This window comes from Barbus barbus (assembly GCF_936440315.1).
Source record: "Barbus barbus genome assembly, chromosome: 31".
Classification (NCBI taxonomy): domain Eukaryota; kingdom Metazoa; phylum Chordata; class Actinopteri; order Cypriniformes; family Cyprinidae; genus Barbus; species Barbus barbus.
Window position 1 is genome coordinate 16,016,517 of NC_136759.1, and position 22,865 is coordinate 16,039,381.

At 37.2% G+C, this 22,865-nt stretch overlaps 1 protein-coding gene and 1 long non-coding RNA gene across 3 annotated transcripts in view; one reads left to right on the plus strand and one right to left on the minus strand.

Annotated features, from left to right (window-relative positions):
* Nucleotides 1-20,979, minus strand: LOC306851132 (ubiquitin-associated and SH3 domain-containing protein B-like). 2 transcript variants are annotated; one of them, XM_079387246.1, is made up of 15 exons: nt 20,790-20,979; nt 20,215-20,364; nt 6,907-6,960; nt 6,518-6,704; nt 6,236-6,434; nt 5,086-5,255; nt 4,761-4,969; nt 2,778-2,922; nt 2,540-2,660; nt 2,335-2,457; nt 2,153-2,245; nt 1,076-1,220; nt 893-999; nt 710-819; nt 1-626 (listed from the first exon to the last, which is right to left on the minus strand). In XM_079387246.1, exons 2-15 carry the CDS (start codon nt 20,340-20,342, stop codon nt 489-491), a joined length of 1,929 nt encoding a protein of 642 aa, XP_079243372.1. In that variant the 5' UTR covers nt 20,343-20,364; nt 20,790-20,979; the 3' UTR covers nt 1-488. The 2 variants fall into 2 exon arrangements, with proteins under 2 accessions (XP_079243372.1, XP_079243373.1); XM_079387247.1 differs by having other exon boundaries at nt 20,215-20,395; nt 20,790-20,966.
* The window catches only part of LOC306851134, a 15,215-nt gene continuing 7,516 nt past the window's right edge, over nt 15,167-22,865 (plus strand). Inside the window, exon 1 of the long non-coding RNA XR_013782477.1 lies at nt 15,167-15,386. This is a non-coding gene — a long non-coding RNA (uncharacterized lncRNA). The remainder of the gene's footprint in view (nt 15,387-22,865) is intronic.

Consider the following 22,865-nt stretch of genomic DNA (forward strand, 5'->3'; position numbering starts at 1 on the left):
AATAAGTACACACTTCAGTTTTAATGTAAAGATATTACAAATACATTTGATATCCATTCAGCTATGCTAAAACAAATATTACACGTTTTATGCATTCAAGTTACATTTGCACGAGAAATGATTAAGACATGATTGCCTTTGAGTTCTTTAACATCTCATTGCCAAATTGTACATATTTGCATGGCAGGAAGTGATCTTTAATCTTTATGATAAGTGCTGCATTATGCCACTGTGCATTTTGACTTTTTAAAAGTGATAGCCAACGCCCTGAGAAAACCTTTTAAAGCCTCAGTAAACATTATCACAAATGTTCATTATTCAGTGCGGCATCATCTGTCCACCTGCAAACAAAAACTCATCACATCCCATATCTTATTTGCATAACTTCAACTCTGAATGTGACAAATCTGTTTAAAAAATATTCTCAGTTTTGTGCTTCCAGTGCAGGTAACATTTCAGTCTCTTGTGACAAGACCCTGCAGATAAGCTCATTCTTGCTGTAAGGTCTCTCTCCAGCTGAAGCTGTGGTTGGGCCCGTGAGTTAAAGGAAGAATCGGTGGGTCCACTAGCTGCCAGACTCCTGAGTCCCCCTGCTCCTCACAGGCACACAGACCCAGGTATGGAATCTGGAGGGAAAGATCGGCTCCCATTAAGCATCATGTTTAAAGTATAAAGATCAAATGTTTAAAGTAAAAATGATGAAACTAACCTTTCGGACTACTTGCACAAAATCCTTAGGATTCTGAGGAGAAAGGCCCTGGATCTGGCGAGTGCAGGCCTCCAAAGAAGAAGCATGTCCCACAAATAGAATATTTTTTCCTGATGTAAAAAAGGAGGCTGTTAGTAAAGATCGGAGGGTCAAGTACTAAAAGCAATATTTTTAATCACTCACCCTTATTTTTGCAGTATGCCAAAATGTCTTTGGTCACCTGGTGACTGCGACTAATGTATGTGTCATACGCCTCCGAGACGGTTAGTTTGCTAATGGGGATGTGAGGTCTGTGGAAAGGCAACTGTCGATCAGGACAGAATTTGAAATGTAAATAGCTGCTACGCTGAACAGTCCATCTGTTACCTGTATGTTGTGTCTACATTAAGGTTGGCCGCAGCAAGATCTGTTGGGGGTATCCAAGCAGGCAAAGATGTTCCTGACACCCATTTAGTCCACTCAAAAAGCCCAGGCTCCACTCGAATGCTTATTCTGCCATCTTGCTGCATTCCTAGAAAAGGTGCACATGACACCAGGGTTGGAGAGTATTTAAATATAACAATTTTAATGACAAGTAGATGAATATAGTGAACAACGTCGATAAAAGATGTACAGTAGAAAACCGTGTGCCATTCTAATACAAGCGTTATATGGCCAGAATTATAATGTTTATCTACTCGAGGACAGAATAGAAGAAAAGTGTAACTTATACAAAAATAAATATTTTCCAGATCAGATTTTATAAACAAGCTACTGTTTAAAAGTTTGGGGTTGGTAATATTTTGTAACGTTTTTTTAAAGAAAGTTTCTTGTGCTCTCCAAAGCTATATCAGTTTGATCAAAAATAGACTTAAGTTTTTTTTTTTTCAGTAATCACTTACAATTTAGTCTAGTGTTCTATTTTAATATATTTTAAAATGTGATGGCAAATTTTTCTAAACTTTTTTTTTTTTTTCTTTTTTTTTTTTTTTTTACACCAGTCTTCAGTGATGATCCTTCAGAAATCATTATAATTTGCGGATTTGTAGCTCAATATATATTTATTTATTACCAATTATATTATAAAAACACTTGTGCTGCTTAATACATTTGTGGAAACCAATATTTTTTTCAGGATTCTCTGACAGCATTTTTAAACTTTAAATTGTATAATTAAACATTATACATGTATTTACGGTCACATTTTGATCAATTTAATTTTTTCTTTCAAAAATCTTGCTGTCTGAACAATTGTGTATTTATAAAATCTTTATATTTTCACAGTATAAAGTTGGTCTTTATACATGAAAATATAGCTGCCTTTTATATTTTAAAAATGGAGTCTATATGGCATCTAAAAGAGTTAAAACCCCTGGTCTAAAAGACATTTACATGTTCTTATTGGAATTTTCCAGTAAACATGTAGACCACTGCTGCCAACAGATTCCTGACTACAGTATGTACCTCTGAGGATTTCATGAGCTGTCTGGACACATCGGAGACTGGGTGAGCAGTACACAAAATCAATAGTGGTATTACTTTCCAGCATAGCCTCACCTGGAAATCAGATGGATGACATAAAAACAGCATGATAGACAATTCACTTGGTGAATTCATCTCAACATCATAACACTGAGCAGACATACCCACTATCTTAGCCTGTGTAGCTCCAACCACTGTGATAGGAGCATCCATTTCATAGTCCCTGTGTGCTCCACCCCGGGCAGGTAGTTCAGCAGGCATATTCAGGTTACTCCTCACGTACCTGCCTACAGTACAGGAAGACAAACTGAGCTTGCAAACTAATTGTACCATGTGAGCAAGGCACCATAATCCATCTGTTCAGATTACCTTTAGAGTCAGAACACTGTGAGAGCCAGTGTTTCCCAAACACTACATCCATTCTTTCTCCATGCCGACATACAAACAAGGTCCTTTTAGGGGTCCGAGACTGGATGTTGGAGCGAAGCACCTATCATCAACAGCACAAAAATGCTTTAATAAATCAAATCATCTGTAACTGCACAAACCCAAAGTGAAAAGTGTTGGAAATGTTACTTTAATTGCTGTAATGTACAGTAACAGGCACCTGCATAGGTTGGCAAATAACACTCAAGATGGCAGATTCTCCCAACTTTGAGTTTTCAAAGCATCGAATGTTGAGCAGCCCATCCAATGATTTGCTCTCCTTGCAACCCTTTTCCGAAGGGGAAGTACAAAAGAAGCTGTGTGACCTGTTTATGGAGATAAACATCCAATAGATCGTCTCAGGTTACGTATGTAACCCTGGTTCCCTGAAGGGAACGAGACGCTGCGACGAAAACGCTAGGGGAACGCCTTCAGCGTGACCGCGCTCTGAATACATGTCCAATGGAAGGGCGAGACGTCACAGGCGGGTGACTTAATCGACCAGGAAGCATAAAAGCACGTGCGATGGAAACGGCATCAGCTTCTAGGAATGAAGCAACCACTGGCAGGGATGCTGGAAGTATGGCCTAGAGACGCAGCATCTCGTTCCCTTCAGGGAACCAGGGTTACATACGTAACCTGAGACGTTCCCTTCCAGGAACTCGAGCTGCGTCGAAAACGCTAGGGGAAAGAGATGCCCACGCCACCACACTTCCAAGTACCTGCCCTGTGCATATCCCTCAGGAGCACAGCGAGGGCGAGAGAAAAAGGGCCACGAGTGGCTAAAGTGGTCTGGCCTGCGTCCCAAGGGCAACTTCTGAGAAGTGAGACTTGATCCCCAAGAAGGGGGAGAGCAGAGGACTCGAGGCTATGGAATAGCATCCTGATCCACCACATAGCATAAGCTCTCTGGCCGGAGGCCTCAGCCTCTGGAGGAAACATGTACTAGGGGGTGCCTACCCATTGAGAGGTCACGAGGTCACCAGATCCATGTTGCGATCCCCGCGATCTCACTCGCCGCCGTCCCTCAGCAGTGGCGGGACCGCGAGATTGTAGAAACACAATCAGCCCCATTACTTAGAGCTGACGGCGCAAATATAATGATGTCGTCATTCATAATATGCTTGTGCAAACACTGCAGCTTTACAAAGCTCCTCGGAGGAAGACAGGCAGAGCGTCGAGCCCTTTCTCTGGGGGGGAAGAACCGCGAGGCGGGCTTCCGATCCCAGAGAGCGGGCGCTGGATCTGATGGGAAAGGAAGAAGATAGGGGCTCGCCCGTCTTCATTCCCTCCACCTGATCCATGTGCGATTCCCTCGAGCGCAGCCGCCGCTCCGGCCTTTTTTTATTTTTCTTCGGCAGAAGCGGGACCGGCACTGCAAGGAACGCTAGTGAAAGCTCACTCCACAAAGAGAGCCTTCCGAGAGCAAGCAGACGCAGTGACAAACGCTCACAAAGCAGGCAGTCAGCTCCCTCGAGAACTGACTCTGCGTGCTCTGCTCTCAAGCAGACCACACATGGACTGTGTATCCCCAGCAGTGATGTAACATTTGCAGGGAGGAACATACAGCCTGTAATGCGATCTGCTCTCGCCCAAGTGCTTGCACACATTGTGGAGCTTATTCCAAGTGATTGTGTAGGGACAAACAACACTAAAATAAGACTCACAACACAGATCGACAGACACACACACAGAGTAGCGGTTGCTGAATGACAAAAAGCTGATGCCGGTTCCACCGCACGTGCGTTTATGCTTCCTGGTCGATTACGTCACCTGCCTGTGACGTCTTGCCCTTCCAGTGGACAGATTAAACATGTATTCAGAGCGCGATCACGCTGAAGACGTTCCCCTAGCGTTTTCGATGCAGCTTGAGTTCCTGGAAGGGAAAATTTACTATCCCATTAGGCCACAGGAGAGTATTTGTAAATGGAAGTAAAGTGATGCAACTGATGCTGGTAGGAAAACATGTCAAATGTAGTAGATCCGGATTAAAATTATACTACACACGTTTGTGAAGTAATAACTCAAAAGAAGTAGCTACTCAAAGAGCTGATGAGTACAATTTAGGTGAACCTTCCCTTGAACCCCAAGTACGTGCACGTAATACTGATAAGTTGCACTGAGAACTATCAAACTTGCACAGCAAATCATTTGGAGAACTTACCCATGGAAGACCCACGTGTCAGACTCATCAGCAGGGCTCACATAGTTCTCAGGCAGCAGGGCAGAGATGCCTGTACCCAGAGACGTGCCAAACACCCAGCCCTCACTAGTGCTCATTTGCTCCACTGTAGATGTGAAAATAAAGTCTCCAGGCACCAGTTCCAGCTCATCGTCGTTCTGAGGAGTGTAGGGGTACATCACTCGCAAAGTCTGACAATGAAACAGAGGTAAGTCTGCATTAAAGTGCGTTCCAGTGAACTAGCAAAACATTAAAACTGAAAAAATAAGACTAATAGAAGATTTAAAAGACATAAGGCTCAACTCACCTCGTGATTAGCAAATCGTATGTCTCGAGAGAAGAGGGAAGCGAGCCAATCACAACCCAGCTTGACTTCAATCCCTCTTGCCAACTTTTCCAAGACAGAATAATGATTGGTTGGGAAGTGATAGGCTAGAGTCAAATGAAGCTGCTTTTTATGGGGTTCCACATGAACATCTATGAAATAAATAGTGTCATGAGCATTCTCTATTCAAACACACCGTATTTTGATCAATTAATAAGTATCAGTTCATTTCATTAGAACACGGTTAAAAGTGAAAAATGGAAAGGAAAAACATCTAGAACGTTTGATTTACTGTTTATCTTCTGATAAGTACAGATTTAAAGGGATATTCACTCAAAAATTAAAATTGTCACCATTTACTCACCCTCATGTCTTTCTTTCTTTCAGTAAAACAAAAAAAGGTCAATGTATTTGCAATCCATGAATTGAAAGCATGTGTGTGTATATATATATATATATATATATATATATATATATATATATATATATATATATATATATAGTGTCCAGGGGATGTCAAGTTCCAAAAAGGACAAGTAAGCATCATAAAAAAAGTAGTCCATACAATTGTTTGCTATATTATGTGCACTATATTTGTTTTCAGAAGCCACATAATAGCTTTGTGTGAGGAACAGAACAGTGTTATTTCAGTATTATTTATAGACTATTATTATATGTTTTAATATTTAATATTTTCCGATTTCATTAGGATTTTATTTAAAATTTTAATAATGTTTGTTTAATGTTTGTCATTTTTTTTTATATTTCTATTTAGCTTTATTTCAGTTTTAGTACTTTTAGTACTTAAACTTAGCAATATTTAACAAATTTCTTTTAGGTTTTTTGATCATTTAATTAAGTGAAAACTATTTGTAATTGTTTTAGTTAATAGTTGCAACACAGAACAGACTGAGATTCATGTCATTATTTGCTGTTAATTTTAGTTTTGTAAATACCTTGTTTTCATTATCTTGGAAATTGATAATTTGTTTCATTTGTGTTCCATGGAAGAAAGAAAGTCATATGGATAACGAACGGCATGAGGATGAGTAATGAGCTGATTAGAAAAAAATCAAATGTGAGCACTATGCAGGCACCATCTGTGACAAATGCTCTGATCACGCCTCCCCACCAGCTTTAGCAGCAGCCTCCACTGCAAAGTCAGCCGCAAACGTCTTCAGCGTCTCAGCCACCTGCTCCTCCACGAAGAGGCCTATGAAGTTGGTGGAAGTGTAGAGCTCCAGGGGCAGAGGGCTGGGGAAGCGTCCTCTCCATTGATTCACTGCAGACTGCAGAGCTTCACACAGAGCCACTAGTTTATTGTCTGGACACTACAAACACATAAAATGAAGAAATGTAAAATTACACAACATTAGACTAATAAATCAAGATTAAAATAGAAACTGTGACTCACCATAAAGAACTGGCAGAGTGTGATGTGTGGGAATATGTTGTGAGCTTTGTTTTTTCCACAAGTCAAGCGAGACTGCTGCCAGAAATGAGAAAGCTGGTTTTGTAAGGGCCCACTTGGGCGCAGATACAACACATACTCTCTGGGTAAAGGGTCATCCAGGAAAGGGTCATCCAAATGAGAGAAAAGCCTATGGAGATGCACACGCACATACACACGATCATGAATGCTACAGCACAGCTAAACCAGCAAATAAAGCCTGTGTAATTGTAATGGTCAACAAGAATTGTTTTATGCATAGAAAAACTGGACTGACTCATATGAACCACTAGAGGGTGGTACTATTCCTCAAGAAAAGCCAGCTCAAGCAGGGTGCGTGTAGAAAAGCTCACCAGTCACATGCAAGCTGAACACTTCTGCCTCCAGTTGATGCCAGAGCTTTCAATCTGTAAAGAGAGCATATTTTTAGAATTATCAGCATCTACAAGTGAGGATCATTCATTCTGCATCGAAAATCAAAGATTGATATAGGAATATACAGGTGCATCTCAATAAATTTGAATGTCGTGAAAAAGTTCATTTTTTCTTGTAAATTATTTCAAAAAGTGAAACTTTCATATATTTTAGATTCATTGCATGTAATGTAAAACATTTCAAAAGTTTTTTTGTTTTAATTTTGATGATTAGCGCTTACAGCTGATGATAGTCAAAAATCAGTATCTCAAAATATTAGAATATTTACATTTGAGTTTCAATTAATGACCATCCCTACAGTATAAATTTCGGGTCTCTCTTGTTCTTTGAAACCACAATATTGGAGAAGACTGCTGACTTGGCAATGATCCAGAAGACGAACACTGACGCCCTCCACAAAGAGGGTAAGTTACAGAGGGTCATTACTGAAAGGTGTGGCTGTTTACAGAGTTCTGTATCAAAACATAATAAATGCAAAGTTGACTGGAAGGACGAATTTGGGTAGGAAAAGGTGCACAAGCAAAAGGGATGACTGCAAGCTTGAGAATACTGTCAAGCAAAGCTGATTCAAACAGTTGTGAGAGCTTCACAAGGAGTGGACTGAAGCTGGAGTCAGTGCATCAAGAGTCACCACGCTCAGACATCTTCAGGAAAAGGACTACCAAGCCACTTCTGAACCAGAGACAACGTCTTACCTGGGCTGTGGAGAAAAAGAACTGGACTGTTGCTCAGTGGTCCAAAGTCCTCTTTTCAGATGAAAGTAAATTTTGCATTTCATTTGGAAATCAAGGTCCCAGAGTCTGGAGGAAGAGTGGAGAGGCACAGAATCCATGTTGCTTGAAGTCCAGTGTGAAGTTTCCACAGTCAGTGAGGATTTGGGCTGCCATGTCATCTGCTGGTGTTGGTCCACTGTGTTTTCTGAAGTCTACAGTCAACGCAGTCATCTACCAAGAAATTTTAGAGCACTTCATGCTTCCTTCTGCTGACAAGCTTTATGGAGATGCAGATTTAATTTTCCAGCAGGACTTGGCACCTGCCCAAACTGCCAAAGGTACCAAAAGCTGGTTCAATGACCATGGTGTTACTGTGCTTGATTGGCCAGCAAAGTCACCTGACCTGAACCCCATAGAGAATCTATGGGGTATTGTCAAGAGGAAGATGACAGACACCAGACCCAACAATACAGATGACCTGAAGGCCGCTATCAAAACAACCTGGGCTTCCATACCACCTCAGCAGTGCCACAAACTGATCACCTCCATGCCACGCCGAATTGAGGCAGTAATTAAAGCAAAAGGAGCCCCTACAAGTATTGAGTACATATACAGTAAATTAACATACTTTCCAGAAGGCCAACAATTAACAAAACATTTTTTTTTTTTTTTTTTTATTGGTTTTATGAAGTATTCTAATTTGTTGAGTGAATTGGTGGGTTTTTGTTAAATGTGAGCCTAAATCATCACAATTAAAAGAACCAAAGACTTAAACTACTTCAGTCTGTGTGCATTGAATTTATTTAATACACGAGTTTCACAATTTGAGTTGAATTACTGAAATAAATGAACTTTTACACATATTCGTATTCCACATTATTTGGTCTACATGAATACTTTTCATACGATTATGGTAGCATTTCTGAAACCATGCCTGAGATTTCTAGTTTCCAGCATGCTCTGGAAGAAGATTTAATAAATTATTTAATGCATTTCATTATATTTAATGCAATGTTGTATGCTTTTTTTGGGCCACTGGCACTTGATACATATTATATGTAAATTCATAATTACTTCTATTGTCTTTGAAATATGATTAAAGTGCAATTCCCAATCAGTGTGCTTTGGTATGTTAGTGAACACATCACATTTAGTGTGTACTTCTTTAAAGCACTTATTAAAACTTTTAATTTGACATTTATTACAACGTGCACATTTTTTAAATGTGCATAAGTGCATTAAGAAACTGACATAAAAGTACATTCTCTTAAAGTACACTTAATTTGCCTTTTATTTCATTAATGTTACATTATTTATTATTTTTTAAAGAAATATACTTTTAAGTGCACTACAAGTGCAATTTCAATACATTATTAAATTAAATGCTAAGAAAATGCTTTTCCACTGTGGAACCACTGCACGCAAGTTCATTAAGCATGTTGTACAGTGCAGGCCTGAGCGAGCAGATGATGACAAGTTTGAATTCTATGAGCGGTTGCATAAGAGCCAAGCTATGCTAATATTTTCCGGTGGGCTGTGTGTCATTTTTTAATCTAATATGCTATGCACTCACACTATGACTCCATGAGGTCTGTGACAGCGGAAAACGTGTGTAAAATGAGATGAGATTATATTTTTATGATTTCTGCATATGGGCCAGAGAAGAAGCTGCGTGAGAGAGGTGAACTTCACACTTCTCTTGCACAACAGTGTCTCACACACTGCGGTTGCTGCTTGAAGTGAGAATACTGCTGTAAAAAGCATAAACATTTTAAGGATGAACTTTAAACAAAGCATTTCAGTAATACAGCCTGGGTCATATTTTCCTTGATCTTGCATAGTTGTTAATGCTTTTTGAAGCTATACATATCTCCTTCATTTGAATTGCCGTTATCAGGTGACAGATGAATTTATGCTAAAATATTTTTTGGACACAACCTTTGATATAAACAACAAAAGATATGGGACACATTTCTGTCTTCATTTTAAAAGTTAATAAAACTTTGCACTATAATATAGTTGGACTTTTTTTGGAATATGTTTTACAGGAAAATGCTATTTCAGGCTTTTTCTACTTTTTAAATTGTATCTTCACTTGCCATTTCTCTGTAATTATGTGCAAAATTTACTAGCAATTTTTGAGTGAAAACTACACCAGATTTATTTTTTTATTTTTTTGCAATATTACAGCATGACCTGAGTCATGACATTTATTTTCTCCCTGTTTAAATATGGCAATAAACTTAATAAACCAGGATGTTTCACCTGGCAGACATTTAAATTGACATTTTTACTTTTAAACAATATTGCAATATGCATACTTGCATTATTTTCCATTAAAAACAAAAAACAAATATGCATTTTAAATCAAGATAAAAAATAAAAAAAAACAACTGCCCACACACTCCACACTCACAATCTGTCTTTAGGTGCCTTTTTATGTCAAATGACTTAATAAACAAGGAAATTTCATGTGGCAGACATTTAAATGGACATTTTTACTTTTAAACAATATTGCAATATGCATATAAAAAAAAAGTTGTGGTACAGTAAATATTTTGTTCTCGTCTAATACATGTTCTCATTTAACTGCCTTATAATAATATAATATGTGTAACCTGTAAAATGTTGTCATGACAATTTTGCAAGTATGATAAAGAATACCCTAATTTGCCATTTTCAGAAAGCCTGAAACTTGACATAATTAGAAGAAAAGGTAAAAAAATTAACAGCATCTGTGTGACCAAATAACCGTCCCACTGAACAAAATTACATTGTGAAATGTTTTCGGTTCTGAAAGCTCAACCAAATGAGACAATGACTGTTGTTGCATGGGATTGTAGCGTGCATTAGTGTTTCAGCCTGTGTGAACCGGTCATTATAAGACCTCACATAGCCTCTTTTCAACTATTACCACTGAAGCGAAACCTCAGGGTATACCAGGACTTCCCCTCAGCTCTGCTCTGCAGCTACCTCAAACAGGAAATAGTTCACCAAAGGCCACGGCCAGTCTGTATGTTTGCTTACTGTCAGTCGGATCTCTTAGAATAAAGAATTGAGTTAACATTGTAGAAAGCAGAAGCAAGGATAGGGTTCACCAGATATGATAGACGACATAGCCAGAAAGGCAAATGAGTTAAAAGTAGCTTGAACTATTTTTTTCTAAGACAAAGCACAGACCAGCAAAATCATTTTGTCTTTGTTTCAAAGTACAGAAGGTCTCAGGATTTTGTAATATTTGTCTATTGAAAAATTGATTACATTTATTCTAGCTTTAAATATTAGAGAGGCGCATTGCAAATAAAATGTATTACTACTGCTATTATTATTATTATTAATTACTGTGAATTCATCAACATATGGCACATCTGAACATAAATGACCAGATATAAAAAAAACAGATGATCTAACAAAAAGAATACAATCAAACATTGAAATGTATAATATTTCTATGATTGCTCAACAACATGCAAATTATTAACATGACATATAATAAATGGGATTTTTTAACAAAATATAGAAGTGTGCTTTACCATCCACAAGAAAGAGTACTGGCCTAAATACTGTATTTGTATTTGCCAGATTTTCAGGTGAATTTGTGCCAAAATATCAGTTTGATTGGGCTCATGTTCTTTCACAACAACAACAACAAAAGACAAAAAGCAGTCTGTCCTCTTTAATTTTAGATAAGTTTTTTTTCTGCTATTTTAAATATGTAATATAATATAATATTACTGATATGCTATTGTTAGATGTATGTTATTTTTGCATTTAACATTCTTTTTTCCCGTTTTATCAAAACAGACCTGCACTTTTTCCCAGTAAAAGCTGGCCAGATCGAGTCATCTGTTACATGTACTTCTTACAGTAAAAAAGACCCTAAATGTCCTTTAAAATGACTAGCATACTTCTTCATGCACAGTAAGTGTGCTGCATGCAATAGAAGAGACTTTATTTAACAAGCTAACGAGGGGATAACAGAACAAATTAATTTTCATCTCATTTAATGGAAAAAGCTCTTGACAACATGAATAATTAACATGCATACCAAGTGTGATAGTGAAAACATCCACCCATTAAAGTTTAAAGTAGGTCATTATGCTTGAAGTAATATTTTCCTTTCAATAAACCAAATGTGCATTTTAAATCAAGAAAAAAAAAGAAAAAGCAAAAGAAGGAAAAGAAAAACCACCCACACACCACACTCACAACCTGTCATGTCTTCAGATGCCTTTTTATGTCTTACAAGCTATTTCCAATTTACCCTCAATTACTCGTATACAATTTGATGAAGGTGCAGTGGGATGATTCTTTACAAATTCCAGTGACACATACAATATTGAATCAAATATGACTGAACATGGAAATCTGTGATCAGCAAGTCTTTAACCTATATATGGCTCAATGGATTTACACATCTACATCCACATGTGTTTCATGAGCAAAAATATAGATGTAAAATGGAGAAGAGGGGAAATTTAGTTATATTTCTAAAAGCATTTCATAATTTGACCATTTAGTACTACTGCTATTCTGCCACAGCTCACTAACAAGAGCAACATCTTTGTGGTGTATTAGTCACAGTATGACATGATTTGAAGGAGATAATATTTTGTGGATATTCATACCATAACTTGCAACAGCAACCAGCTGCCGGATTAGCTTTACAGGTTAAGTTTTACTGTCTTAACACAATTAAGATTAGTCGATTTTATTATTCTGTTTTATTCAGTTCTAATTTTGTCCTTATTTAACGATGCATCAAACTGTTTTTTATAAATCCCTCCAGAAAATCTCAACAAAGTATCTTTTCATTATCGTCCAGCTGACCAAACAGGCATGAACACACCTTTAACTCGGCTCTTTGGGGAAATCCCACTGCTCAGAGCTCTGCATCCTTTAGTTTCCTGTTTACAGACCTTCCGTTTAGCCGGAATCTTTGCCAAGACGCTCAAGAGAGTCATTTCATTCCAAAACAACACTTCCAACTAGTTTTACAGATAGATGCTCCAATGTCGACAGTGAATTTAAAAGATTTACTACTGCAGTATTGCACTAAATTGATTAAAATTGTTAAAGTTATCATTGCACCTAAACAGTAATATATTTAAAAAGTTAGGGATCACTAAGATTTTTTTTTAACCCTTTCCAGATCCTGTAAAATTTGCTTAAAACGCCTAAAAAAGGCATACCCAAAGTAAATTGCATTCTGTTCTTGAACCATTTGGAGTATGTACATGGTGTTGGTCTCTTTTGAAAGGTGACACTCTGAGGTTTGTACCTCAACAGTCAGAATCACTGTAAGTCTTACTGATATTGAGTAATAGAACTTTGAAAACACTGAAAAAGAGAAAAAAAAAATTCCGCCAACACTTTTTTTGTAAATAGAAGCCTGCAGATGACTATAGCTGGGAGGTATGAGCTGGAAAATACAATGGGATCACAGAATGAAGCCTTACCAAGCTAAATTTGATAAACTTGATAACAATACCTTAGATAAACATGTGTAAAACACTAATTTTCTAAGTTTATGTCTAGGCGCTTCCCAAAAAAGGACACCTGGAGACTCCAAATGGCCCTCTGTAACCATTGACACATAAAATGCTGTAATTCTTGAATGCTGCAACATACAGTTATAATTTTGGTGTCAAATGAAAGGTTACACTTAGAGCTATTCTATTCCTTATCCAGATTCACTGCCAATAATTGTTGACACATAACTGAAACAAACACATTATAGTGTTTTTCAATTCTTGAAACTAAATGTGAAAATAAAGAAACAAAACAAGTGCTATGGTATAATTTTTTTTTAATTAAAACACTAATATATATATATATATATATATATATATATATATATATATATATCTCACACTGTATATATCTCACACTGTATAACTATTTAAAAATGTTACTCATTTTTTTTATCTGGAACATCAACACCATTCCATCTCTCTTCAGATGTGCTTGCTGACATCTGCTTTACTGTTGCTGGCTCAGAGGGGGATCCCTACCCCCCTCTGAGCCAACAACAATCTCTCTGTCACCCTTCCTCTGATTCTCTCTTCCTCTGACTATCCCTTCCCCCGTTCTGGCAGAAGTGTGAAATGGCTCCTCTTATGTCCCTCAGTATGTGGCTTGTGGCAGTATGTGACTGGCTCCCAGTCGTCATCTGATTGTCTGTGATACAAAGCACAACAAAATAAATATTTTATAAAACATTTACATCTTTTCTGTATTCAACTATTATTTTTACATGCTCAAATGTATATAAACACATGCACACACACAACCAGACAGATGCATGAGTACACACACAAACACTATTTATATTTTGTGAGTGTAATATGTACATATGTATGTGTGTTTGTATATACACACACACACACACACACACACACACATATATATATATATATACACATATACAAATATATATATGTATGTGTGTATGTGTGTGTGTGTGTGTATATATACATACATATGTACGTACACACACACAAATATAAATATACACATACAAATATATATATGTGTGTGTGTGTGTGTGTGTGTGTGTATACATACATATGTACGTACACACACACAAATATAAATATACACATACAAATATACACATACAAATATATATATATGTGTGTGTGTGTGTGTGTGTGTATATACATACATATGTACGTACACACACACAAATATACACATACAAATATATATATATGTGTGTGTGTGTGTGTGTGTGTGTGTGTGTATATACATACATATGTACGTACACACACACAAATATAAATATACACATACATACACACCCGACAAAAGTTAGCAGGAACACCTCAAAACACATACCTCAGTACGTGAGGTACTGCATATGAGTAAAAGTACAGTAAAAATGTTATAAAATACAATAAAAAACTCACTTGTGCAAAGTTGCGTCTCCCCATCTCCTCAGCTATGGAGTCAACTGAAGAAACTCTCTAATATCATCCTCCAACTCATCACTGAGCTCTTGCATTATAACCTCTTCAAGGGAAAAGTTTGTTTTCATCAATCTCTTCGCCATTTTTCACCATTCAAACACTTTCAACGCTTCAACGCTCTCCAAACCTTTCGCACACCGCCGAGCGCGTCTTTCTCCATTGAGCGCACACACACGAACGCGCTTCGCCAACATGCGCACAAGAAGTGCGCACGGTGTTTAGACCAATGAAACATGAACCGACCCCCTAAAACATCATATCAGTCGGTTCAGAAGCTCATTGGCTATCAGAAACGACAGTCATTTCCAAACTATAATGCCACTGGACCGATCTACTGTCCATCAAATAGGGGTTGACCCATCTCCCATGCTGGACGCTCTTTGGCTGTAGAGGCTTGTTGACCCCTCTAAGATGAACCTATTGGTTCAAATGAGATGTCAATCAAAAGGTCAGCTCTCAGCGGCCATTTTGACATAAAAAAATCCTCTGTTTGTGCATGAGAATAGACGCTGCATTGCAGAAAACACAGAAGATTACATTGCTCCGTCGGCTAATGGGAAATGCTAGTACTACATTCCGTGGATGTTTATCAAGATATACATGTGCTATGGACTAAATATTGCACTGAATTGGATAGTCTGGACTCTTTACAGTGTAACAGCACCGTTTTTGTTGGAATATCATGGATCAGTGAGCTTTCAGGAGGCTTCATAGGTGAGTTCATGAGTTTTGTTGATTTTTTATTTGGGTGCTGGTGGTCTGACAAAGACACTGATTGTACCTGCTGTGTTGATTGTATCTTAAAATGCCTTACATCGTTCGAATCAGAAGAATCTCAGCTTTTCATAGATATATGACATGTTCAGCTTTTTTTGGGGGGGGTTTTTGTGTCTGAGAAAGTTTACCCCCGGGGGGGGCCGTGTGCCGCCGGCGGGACGCTGGATCTCTAACAGGTTAAAGAATGAATGATATGTGTGAGTAAAGACACTTATAATGCTACAAAAGATTTATATTCCCAATAAATGCTGCTATTTTGAGCTTTTTATGAAAAACGTCTCAGTTAAAAAAAAAAAAAAGCTTTCTTGAGCAGCAAATCTGTATATTAAAACGATTTCTAAAGGATTATTTGAGTACTGACTGCTGGAAATTCAGCTTTGCATCAAATAAACAAATTACATTTAAAGGGGTCATGAATTGAGTAACCAAAATTCCCTTGATATTTTGAAATATATGCTATAAAAACATCCTGTAACTTTCATAAATCAAAACCTGTTAGTCTAAAAACAGCTTATATTGAAGCTAGTCTGACAAAACGATAGTTTTGAAATGTTCTACTCTATGATGTAATAGTCTAAGCACCGCCTCCACAGAAGAATATCAACGCCTGCCTTCTACATAGCTGCCTGTTTAGCCCTGCCCACGTAGTTTAAATAACGAGAGGTCTATGGAAACCAAACGATAAAGATGGCTCCTAAGACAACAAGATACTGTGCAGTGCCAAGCTGTGGGAAAACAGTCTTTGCATTGCTTTACTTCTGATTCCAGCATTAGGAGAGAGTGGATGAACTTTATTTTTAATGAAGTTCCAGATCGCGTCAGTAAAACTTGGTTCTTTGTTCACTTCATTTTACTATGGATTCGTTTACAAACAAGGCACAATTCGATGTGGGATTTTCAGAAAGATTGAAACTAAAAGACGAAGCTGTGCTGACTATATTGGATCCAACAGTAACGTCGAGTAACTGTTTTTATAACATGATCACTATTTCTTTGTCTGTTATAACAGATCGTTAATATGAGTATTTTTGCATTTTAAACCTAAAGCACTGCAGCGTACATCTGTGAAGGATGCAGGATGTCAAAAATGTATTACAACAACTATAAGCCAATCATAGCAGTGGGATTTTACTTCCGAGTTTACAATCCGCCAAGCTTAACAAACAGAGACAGAAAATAGCCTATTACTTCTAAATTATGATGTTTTTTGATGCAAAAACAGTGATAACATTATAAGTTGACCTCAGAGAACAGTACAAAAAACAAAGGCAGTCCATGATCCGTTTAAAATATATTTAAAAAGAAAACATGTATTTTTAATTGTAATTATATTTACCAATATTACTGTTTTAATTGTATTTTTGATAAAAAAATGCAGCCATGAGACTTCAAATATGTAAAAACTTTACCAATCCCAAAGTGTACAGTATATGCACAATTAATAATCCTGTCCCTTTTCCAAAACAATAACCAACACGGCAAAGGGTGGAGCTGTATCCTTGTGTGTCTTTCAGAGCTCGAGTGTGAGCAGGAGGGTGGAAGGACACCCGCATTTGGACACACGGCTCTCATTCTGGCAACCGCACAACCGCTACAGATGGTGGACTCACAAATGAGAGAACACACATTGATACAGGCCCCTTATAAACAGAGGAGGAGTGGAAGAGTAGGCTGACTTTATAACAACTGCCTCTGTGGATCCCACTCTTGTGCCTGTGTCTGTTTTTTCAGCGGTGAAGGAGAGGTTTGCTCTCTACTGATGCTTGCGTGCTGGCCTACATCTGTTTCCTTTATCCCGGCAGCCACCGAGGAAGCTGAGCCAGAGAGGAAGAAGAAAAAGATACGATTGATCTCACTGATGCCCGGCAAGAGCAACAAACAGATGCTATCCCATAAGCCCCAAGGCCCACAAGTACCAGCTGCCATCCCTGCCACACGGGAGACTGACGAAGAGAAGAGCGCACAGCTGTCCATCCCAAAATATGGCCAGCCAACACCTGAAGGCCTGTCGGCAAATGTGGCCAACTGTGTGGCCATACTGATGGCCCACTTGTTTCCACAGAACATGAAATGCATCCTCACAGGCTGCAAGGGATATAATGTGCCCTTTTAATACGGAAGATGATCAAGATCTGTGTATTTATGCACTGGGAGGTCATGGTCGCTATCTCATCTCCTGCGTTGCGTGTCATATTTCAGGAAGGAAGCTGATGACATTTACACAGTGTGACCGACCCTGAGACAAAACCACAGCGTTTTTATATGCACAGACTGACTACTAGAAAATGCTACCTCATGACAAGACAGTAACGGTTATATATGGATGAGCAACAGAATAACAAGAAAGAAAGACTGGTTAGTGTAAACACACTTAACGGTTTACCCAAGAATTTAAAATATGTTTCAAACCTGTATGAAGAAAAAAAGATACATTTTTAATGTAAAGAAGTCAAGAGGACCAGAGCTGTCAAGCTCCAAAATGCACCATAAATTGATCATAAAAGTGGTCCGAATGACTCATACACTGCACATTTATGCTGTTATTCACTGAAAATCTTTACATTCACCTTAACTTGAACCGCCATGAAATTGGTGAGTTCATGAGAGAAGTTGTTCAACTTATAAATGAATCATACTTGTGTAAATAATCTGTTTAAGCAGTTCACAAAAACTAGTCTGAATGACTCCACTGCTTAATATGATTCTATGGACAGGAATGATTCTACTTATTGAAATTATTCTCCTGTTAGGTATGATTTTAATGACCGGATTGATTCTATTGATCAAAATGATACCGATTTTAATGATAGGAATGATTATGATTGGAACAACTCTACTGATCTGAATGATTGGAATCATAATGATTATATGATGATCAAAGTGGTACTGAATGGAATAATTCTACTGATCAGAATGATTCTAATGAACAGAATGATGCTCATCAGAATGATTCAGTTAATAATGACTTAAATTTCAATATATTTGTCACAAAATTATATTTACTTTTTTGGGGTGCGTTTTGTCATTTTGGAGCTGGACATTTCCAGTCCTTATTCAATGTCATTATATCAACAAGAGTGATTTTATTCAAAATAATAATAATAATAAAAATCTAATCGTGTTTTCCACTGAAGAAAAAAATTCCTACAGGTTTGGAACAGCATGAGGGTGAACAAAGGAGGACAGAATTTTCAGTTCTCATCTTTACCAAAAAAAAAAAAAAAAAAAAAAAAACCCACTTCCAAATGCAGCAGGACCATAGGAGTAAACACCAAGACCACAATAAAAAAAGAATCTTCCCACACAAGAGTGAGTGCACATCAACTACATGTGCTTTAATTTTGAACAGCTGCATAGTCTTGGGTTTTCTCATTTCCGTGCCAAAATAAGAATGGAAAAAAAAACACCTTGTGACTTACAAATCATTCATGCTGTAACGAGCACAGATGTTCCTCCTTGCATGTTACAGGACACATTTACCCTCATTACATTGAAAGGATCAGTATGATGGCAGTCATATCTCAGTCGGTTCAGTCAGGTAGGGGTGCTGATATAGGGGTCGCAGAGTAAGGGGGCCCCCAAACTTTCCAATTATTATTATTATTTTAATAACATGTTATCTTCTATACACAAACATGTTTTAACCATTAATGGTGGATCTGTAAATTATAGAAATGATTAATGAAAGTGAACTTCCTTTACTGTAACGTAAAAATACAACCAATGATGTTAATGACACAAAGAAGAACATGGTGTATAGAAACAAGCACTTACAAATTGAGTATAATATCAAAATCAGAATAAACATAATATTGGTTGTGATACTTCCAGTAATGGAAAATTAAATAATTACAACAATTTCTTTATTTGTAGTGCCTTATGTAATGTAATGATAATAATAAAAAAAGAAATAAAATTAAGGGGCACCACCACCAGGGCAACTGACAAGTCTGAAAGCTCTTAACTCTAAAAGAGTCTTTCACAGGAAATCAGGGCAGTTCACTGTCGTTATGTGGGTCAATACATCCATAAAGGAGACAAAGCAAAAGCATATTAATAACTCCTATGACTATATGACTACTCTTTGACACACAAAAGCATAGGTGCCTTTAAATACAATATTTATCTTTATTTTTATTGTTTACATACAATATTTATCTTTATTTTTTTATTTCTAATACTGAAGACAGGCATATTACACTACTTAGCAGATCATAATCTAAATAAAACATCTGACAAAATACAAAAAAATCTGGGGGAAAAGGTGTCTATTCTTTTTTCATATTTTGTTACTTTTTTGGTTTTACTTAGATTTCATTCACATTCTTTCATTTTATATTTGTAATTATATATAGGCTATATATATATATATGACATGTATAGGCTAATATATATTTCAGATATGCTAAATCAGTGGCAAATTACATAGTCCTCTAGTTTACATCTCTCTGAGGGTTTTTGACACAATTACCAAAAATAACTTGCAGACTTTCTCTTGTGATATGCTGAATGTGGCTGCAAAAGCACATTAGTGTTCTGACTGACAAACAATTCAAAGTATTTCTTGAACAAACCACATATTTGCAGGATAACCACTACTTTCAAATTCATGACTTTATAACGACTTGAAGTTCACCTCAATGACAATTTAATTAGGCTCAATAACGTGTTGAGACACCCTACAGATTAACCCTGAGGAACGAAACATTTACACAATGAATATTTTAAGAAGAACGTCATTATATATGATAAATATGGCACTTACGCTCTCTGCTGAGGAAATCCCATCGAAAGCAGCACGTCCAGATTGGATCCATGTTTGACAGAGACGCAACTGTTCTGTCTCAATCTGCGCGGAATAATCTTGGAGTAAAGATCCTCCTTTGCTGCCATCCTTCAGTCCCATCAAATGATACTGACGACAGTCGAAGACGACACATCCACATCTGCTTATTTAGCGATTTACACTATGACTACAAGCATAATCGTCCCTCCTCCAGACAGCGGCAGCGTATGTTTGTATACAGTAGTTATACAGTAGATTAACGAGCTACAGATAATGGCTGTGTTTCAAAAACCTATTGCTGCCTACGTGCCAAACAACATTTTGGACATCACTGGCGGGTTTCGAGCATTTGAGCAATGTATGCCCAAAAATGCTGTCTAAGTAGGCAGGTCACGAGGTTTTGAGACACAGCCCAAGTAATATGCGTGTCAAACGCTGATAACTAGCAGACCTGTTAACTCGTCATGCTCGACACTAACCTGCTTTAATTAGCCTAATTTACATGAAGTTTAAAGCTGTAAAGTAAATGAACAAAATAACTACACATTGCTTACCTTTTATAGTACTGTATTTCAATAGAGCTGTAAAGTGAGTCAAAGGACTTATTTGATCCATTAACATTGAAATAAATGACAAAATTGGTAGTGTTGACTAATAATATATAGATTTACTGAAATAACTCATCTGCTGGAGTAAACACTTTCGGCTCTGCACAAAAATGTCTTTATGACACAAGAACAGGATGGGTGTGAAAGGCTACCAATGCAAAGTCAATTGTTTCTCATTTCTATCCGAAACATACAATTGGAGCCCCACCTTCTGCTAAACAATGACCTGTTATAAATGAGTATGAAATAGGAAAACAGTGGCGAGTTCAAAATTGAAGACAAACTTAATAGGAATAGTTCTCTCAAAAATGAAAAGTCTGTTATCATCTGTTTGTCCTTCTGTGGAACACAAAAGAAAATATTTTGAAGAATGTTAGTAACAAAAAAAGAAAGAAAAAAAAAGTTACCATTGATTTGCATTGTTTGGACCAAAAAAAAAAAATTTAAAAAAAAATTTTATGTTCCACAGAAGAAAATCATACATGTTTGGAATGACACGAGAGTAATTGATGACAGAATTTTTATTTATTTATCTTTTATTTTTGAACTCTCTCTTCAAGATATGTTCCTCTAGCTGAGTCTTTAAAAGCAAAAAGCTTTATAGCAAACAAACAATTAAATCTTTTCACTGGGTGATCAGTTATTACTCTGCACTGATGGATCATAAGGCACAATAAGACAAAACCACACACCCAGCCTCTTGGAAAGACCTCTTCATCTCCACCTAGTGGTAAAACATAATAAAGATTTATACACTATGACAAACATTTTATTATTTTATGCACTTTGCCATCACAAATGTGTAAATTTCTCGCTCAGTATTACTCCTATCACAAAATAACCACCAAATATGGAATCTTGAGACTCAGACCTTTCCGTATATGCATTTTGTCAATATTATAAAAAGTTTTGATTCTATAAGACCGTAATACATTTGGAAAATGACACCTCCCACTAAGGGGGAGCTTTATATGAGAGTTTGATGGATGGACTATAACATCATACCGCCATAGCTCAAAGTTTTCATCCATGAGCTGTGCAAGTCTGGGCCATTCTTTACACTGAAAGGCATTCCTGCATTCAGAAAGAAAAGCATCTCTTTTCCACTGACCACTTGTTCTCCCGAATGAACAGTAAGGTGGTTGATACATGGGGCAACGTTTTGAGCAATGTTGCTGTCAACAGGCAACCAGGTGAAACACAGGGCCCACAACCAATCTAAAGTATCCAGGTAGAAATGTGTTACCCATTTTCAATTGGAAAGTGCCCAAAAAAGATTGCTCAAAAAAGTTGTCCCATGTATCATCAGCCTAAAGCTACAAGAGCTATTACAGCATGAAAGGTATAACACTACAATTACTGAAGGGCAAATGCTCAAAGATAAACCTACCTGGCTTGATCTGTGAGTTCAGCAAATGATTTCATAGCTTCAACAACAGCAGATTCACCTGTTCAGAAAGGGGACGATTTATGAAGGCTTCATTTCTTTACATTTAGCACATAAACCAGGACATGAAGTAGGACTTATCGTTCAACCAGCGCTGTCTAGCATTACTGTGAATCCGTCCAGAATCACTTGGATCACACAAATAGGCTAGCCAGAACATGGGAAGTTCGCTCACGTCCAAGGGAATGTACTCGCCTATAGAAATTAATATTTTGACATATAGTAAAGCCTCTTAAAGTTCAAGTTTCTATTGCTGTACAAATACAGTATTGTATTCATTTTACATTTACGCATTTAGCAGACGCTTTTTATCCAAAGCGACTTACATTGCATTCAAGTTACAGTTTTTACATTTTATCAGCTCTTGCTTTCCCTGGGAATCGAACCCATGACCTTGGCGTTGCTAGCGCCATGCTCTACTATTTGAGCTACAGGAAAGCTCAACTTTGAAAATAATTTTCAACTCTGAAAATAATAAGTAATGTTTTTTAAGCAGCAGATCAGCATATTTCTGAAACATTCTGAATAAATCACAGGAATAAATTACATTTTAAAATATTTTCAAATAGAAAACA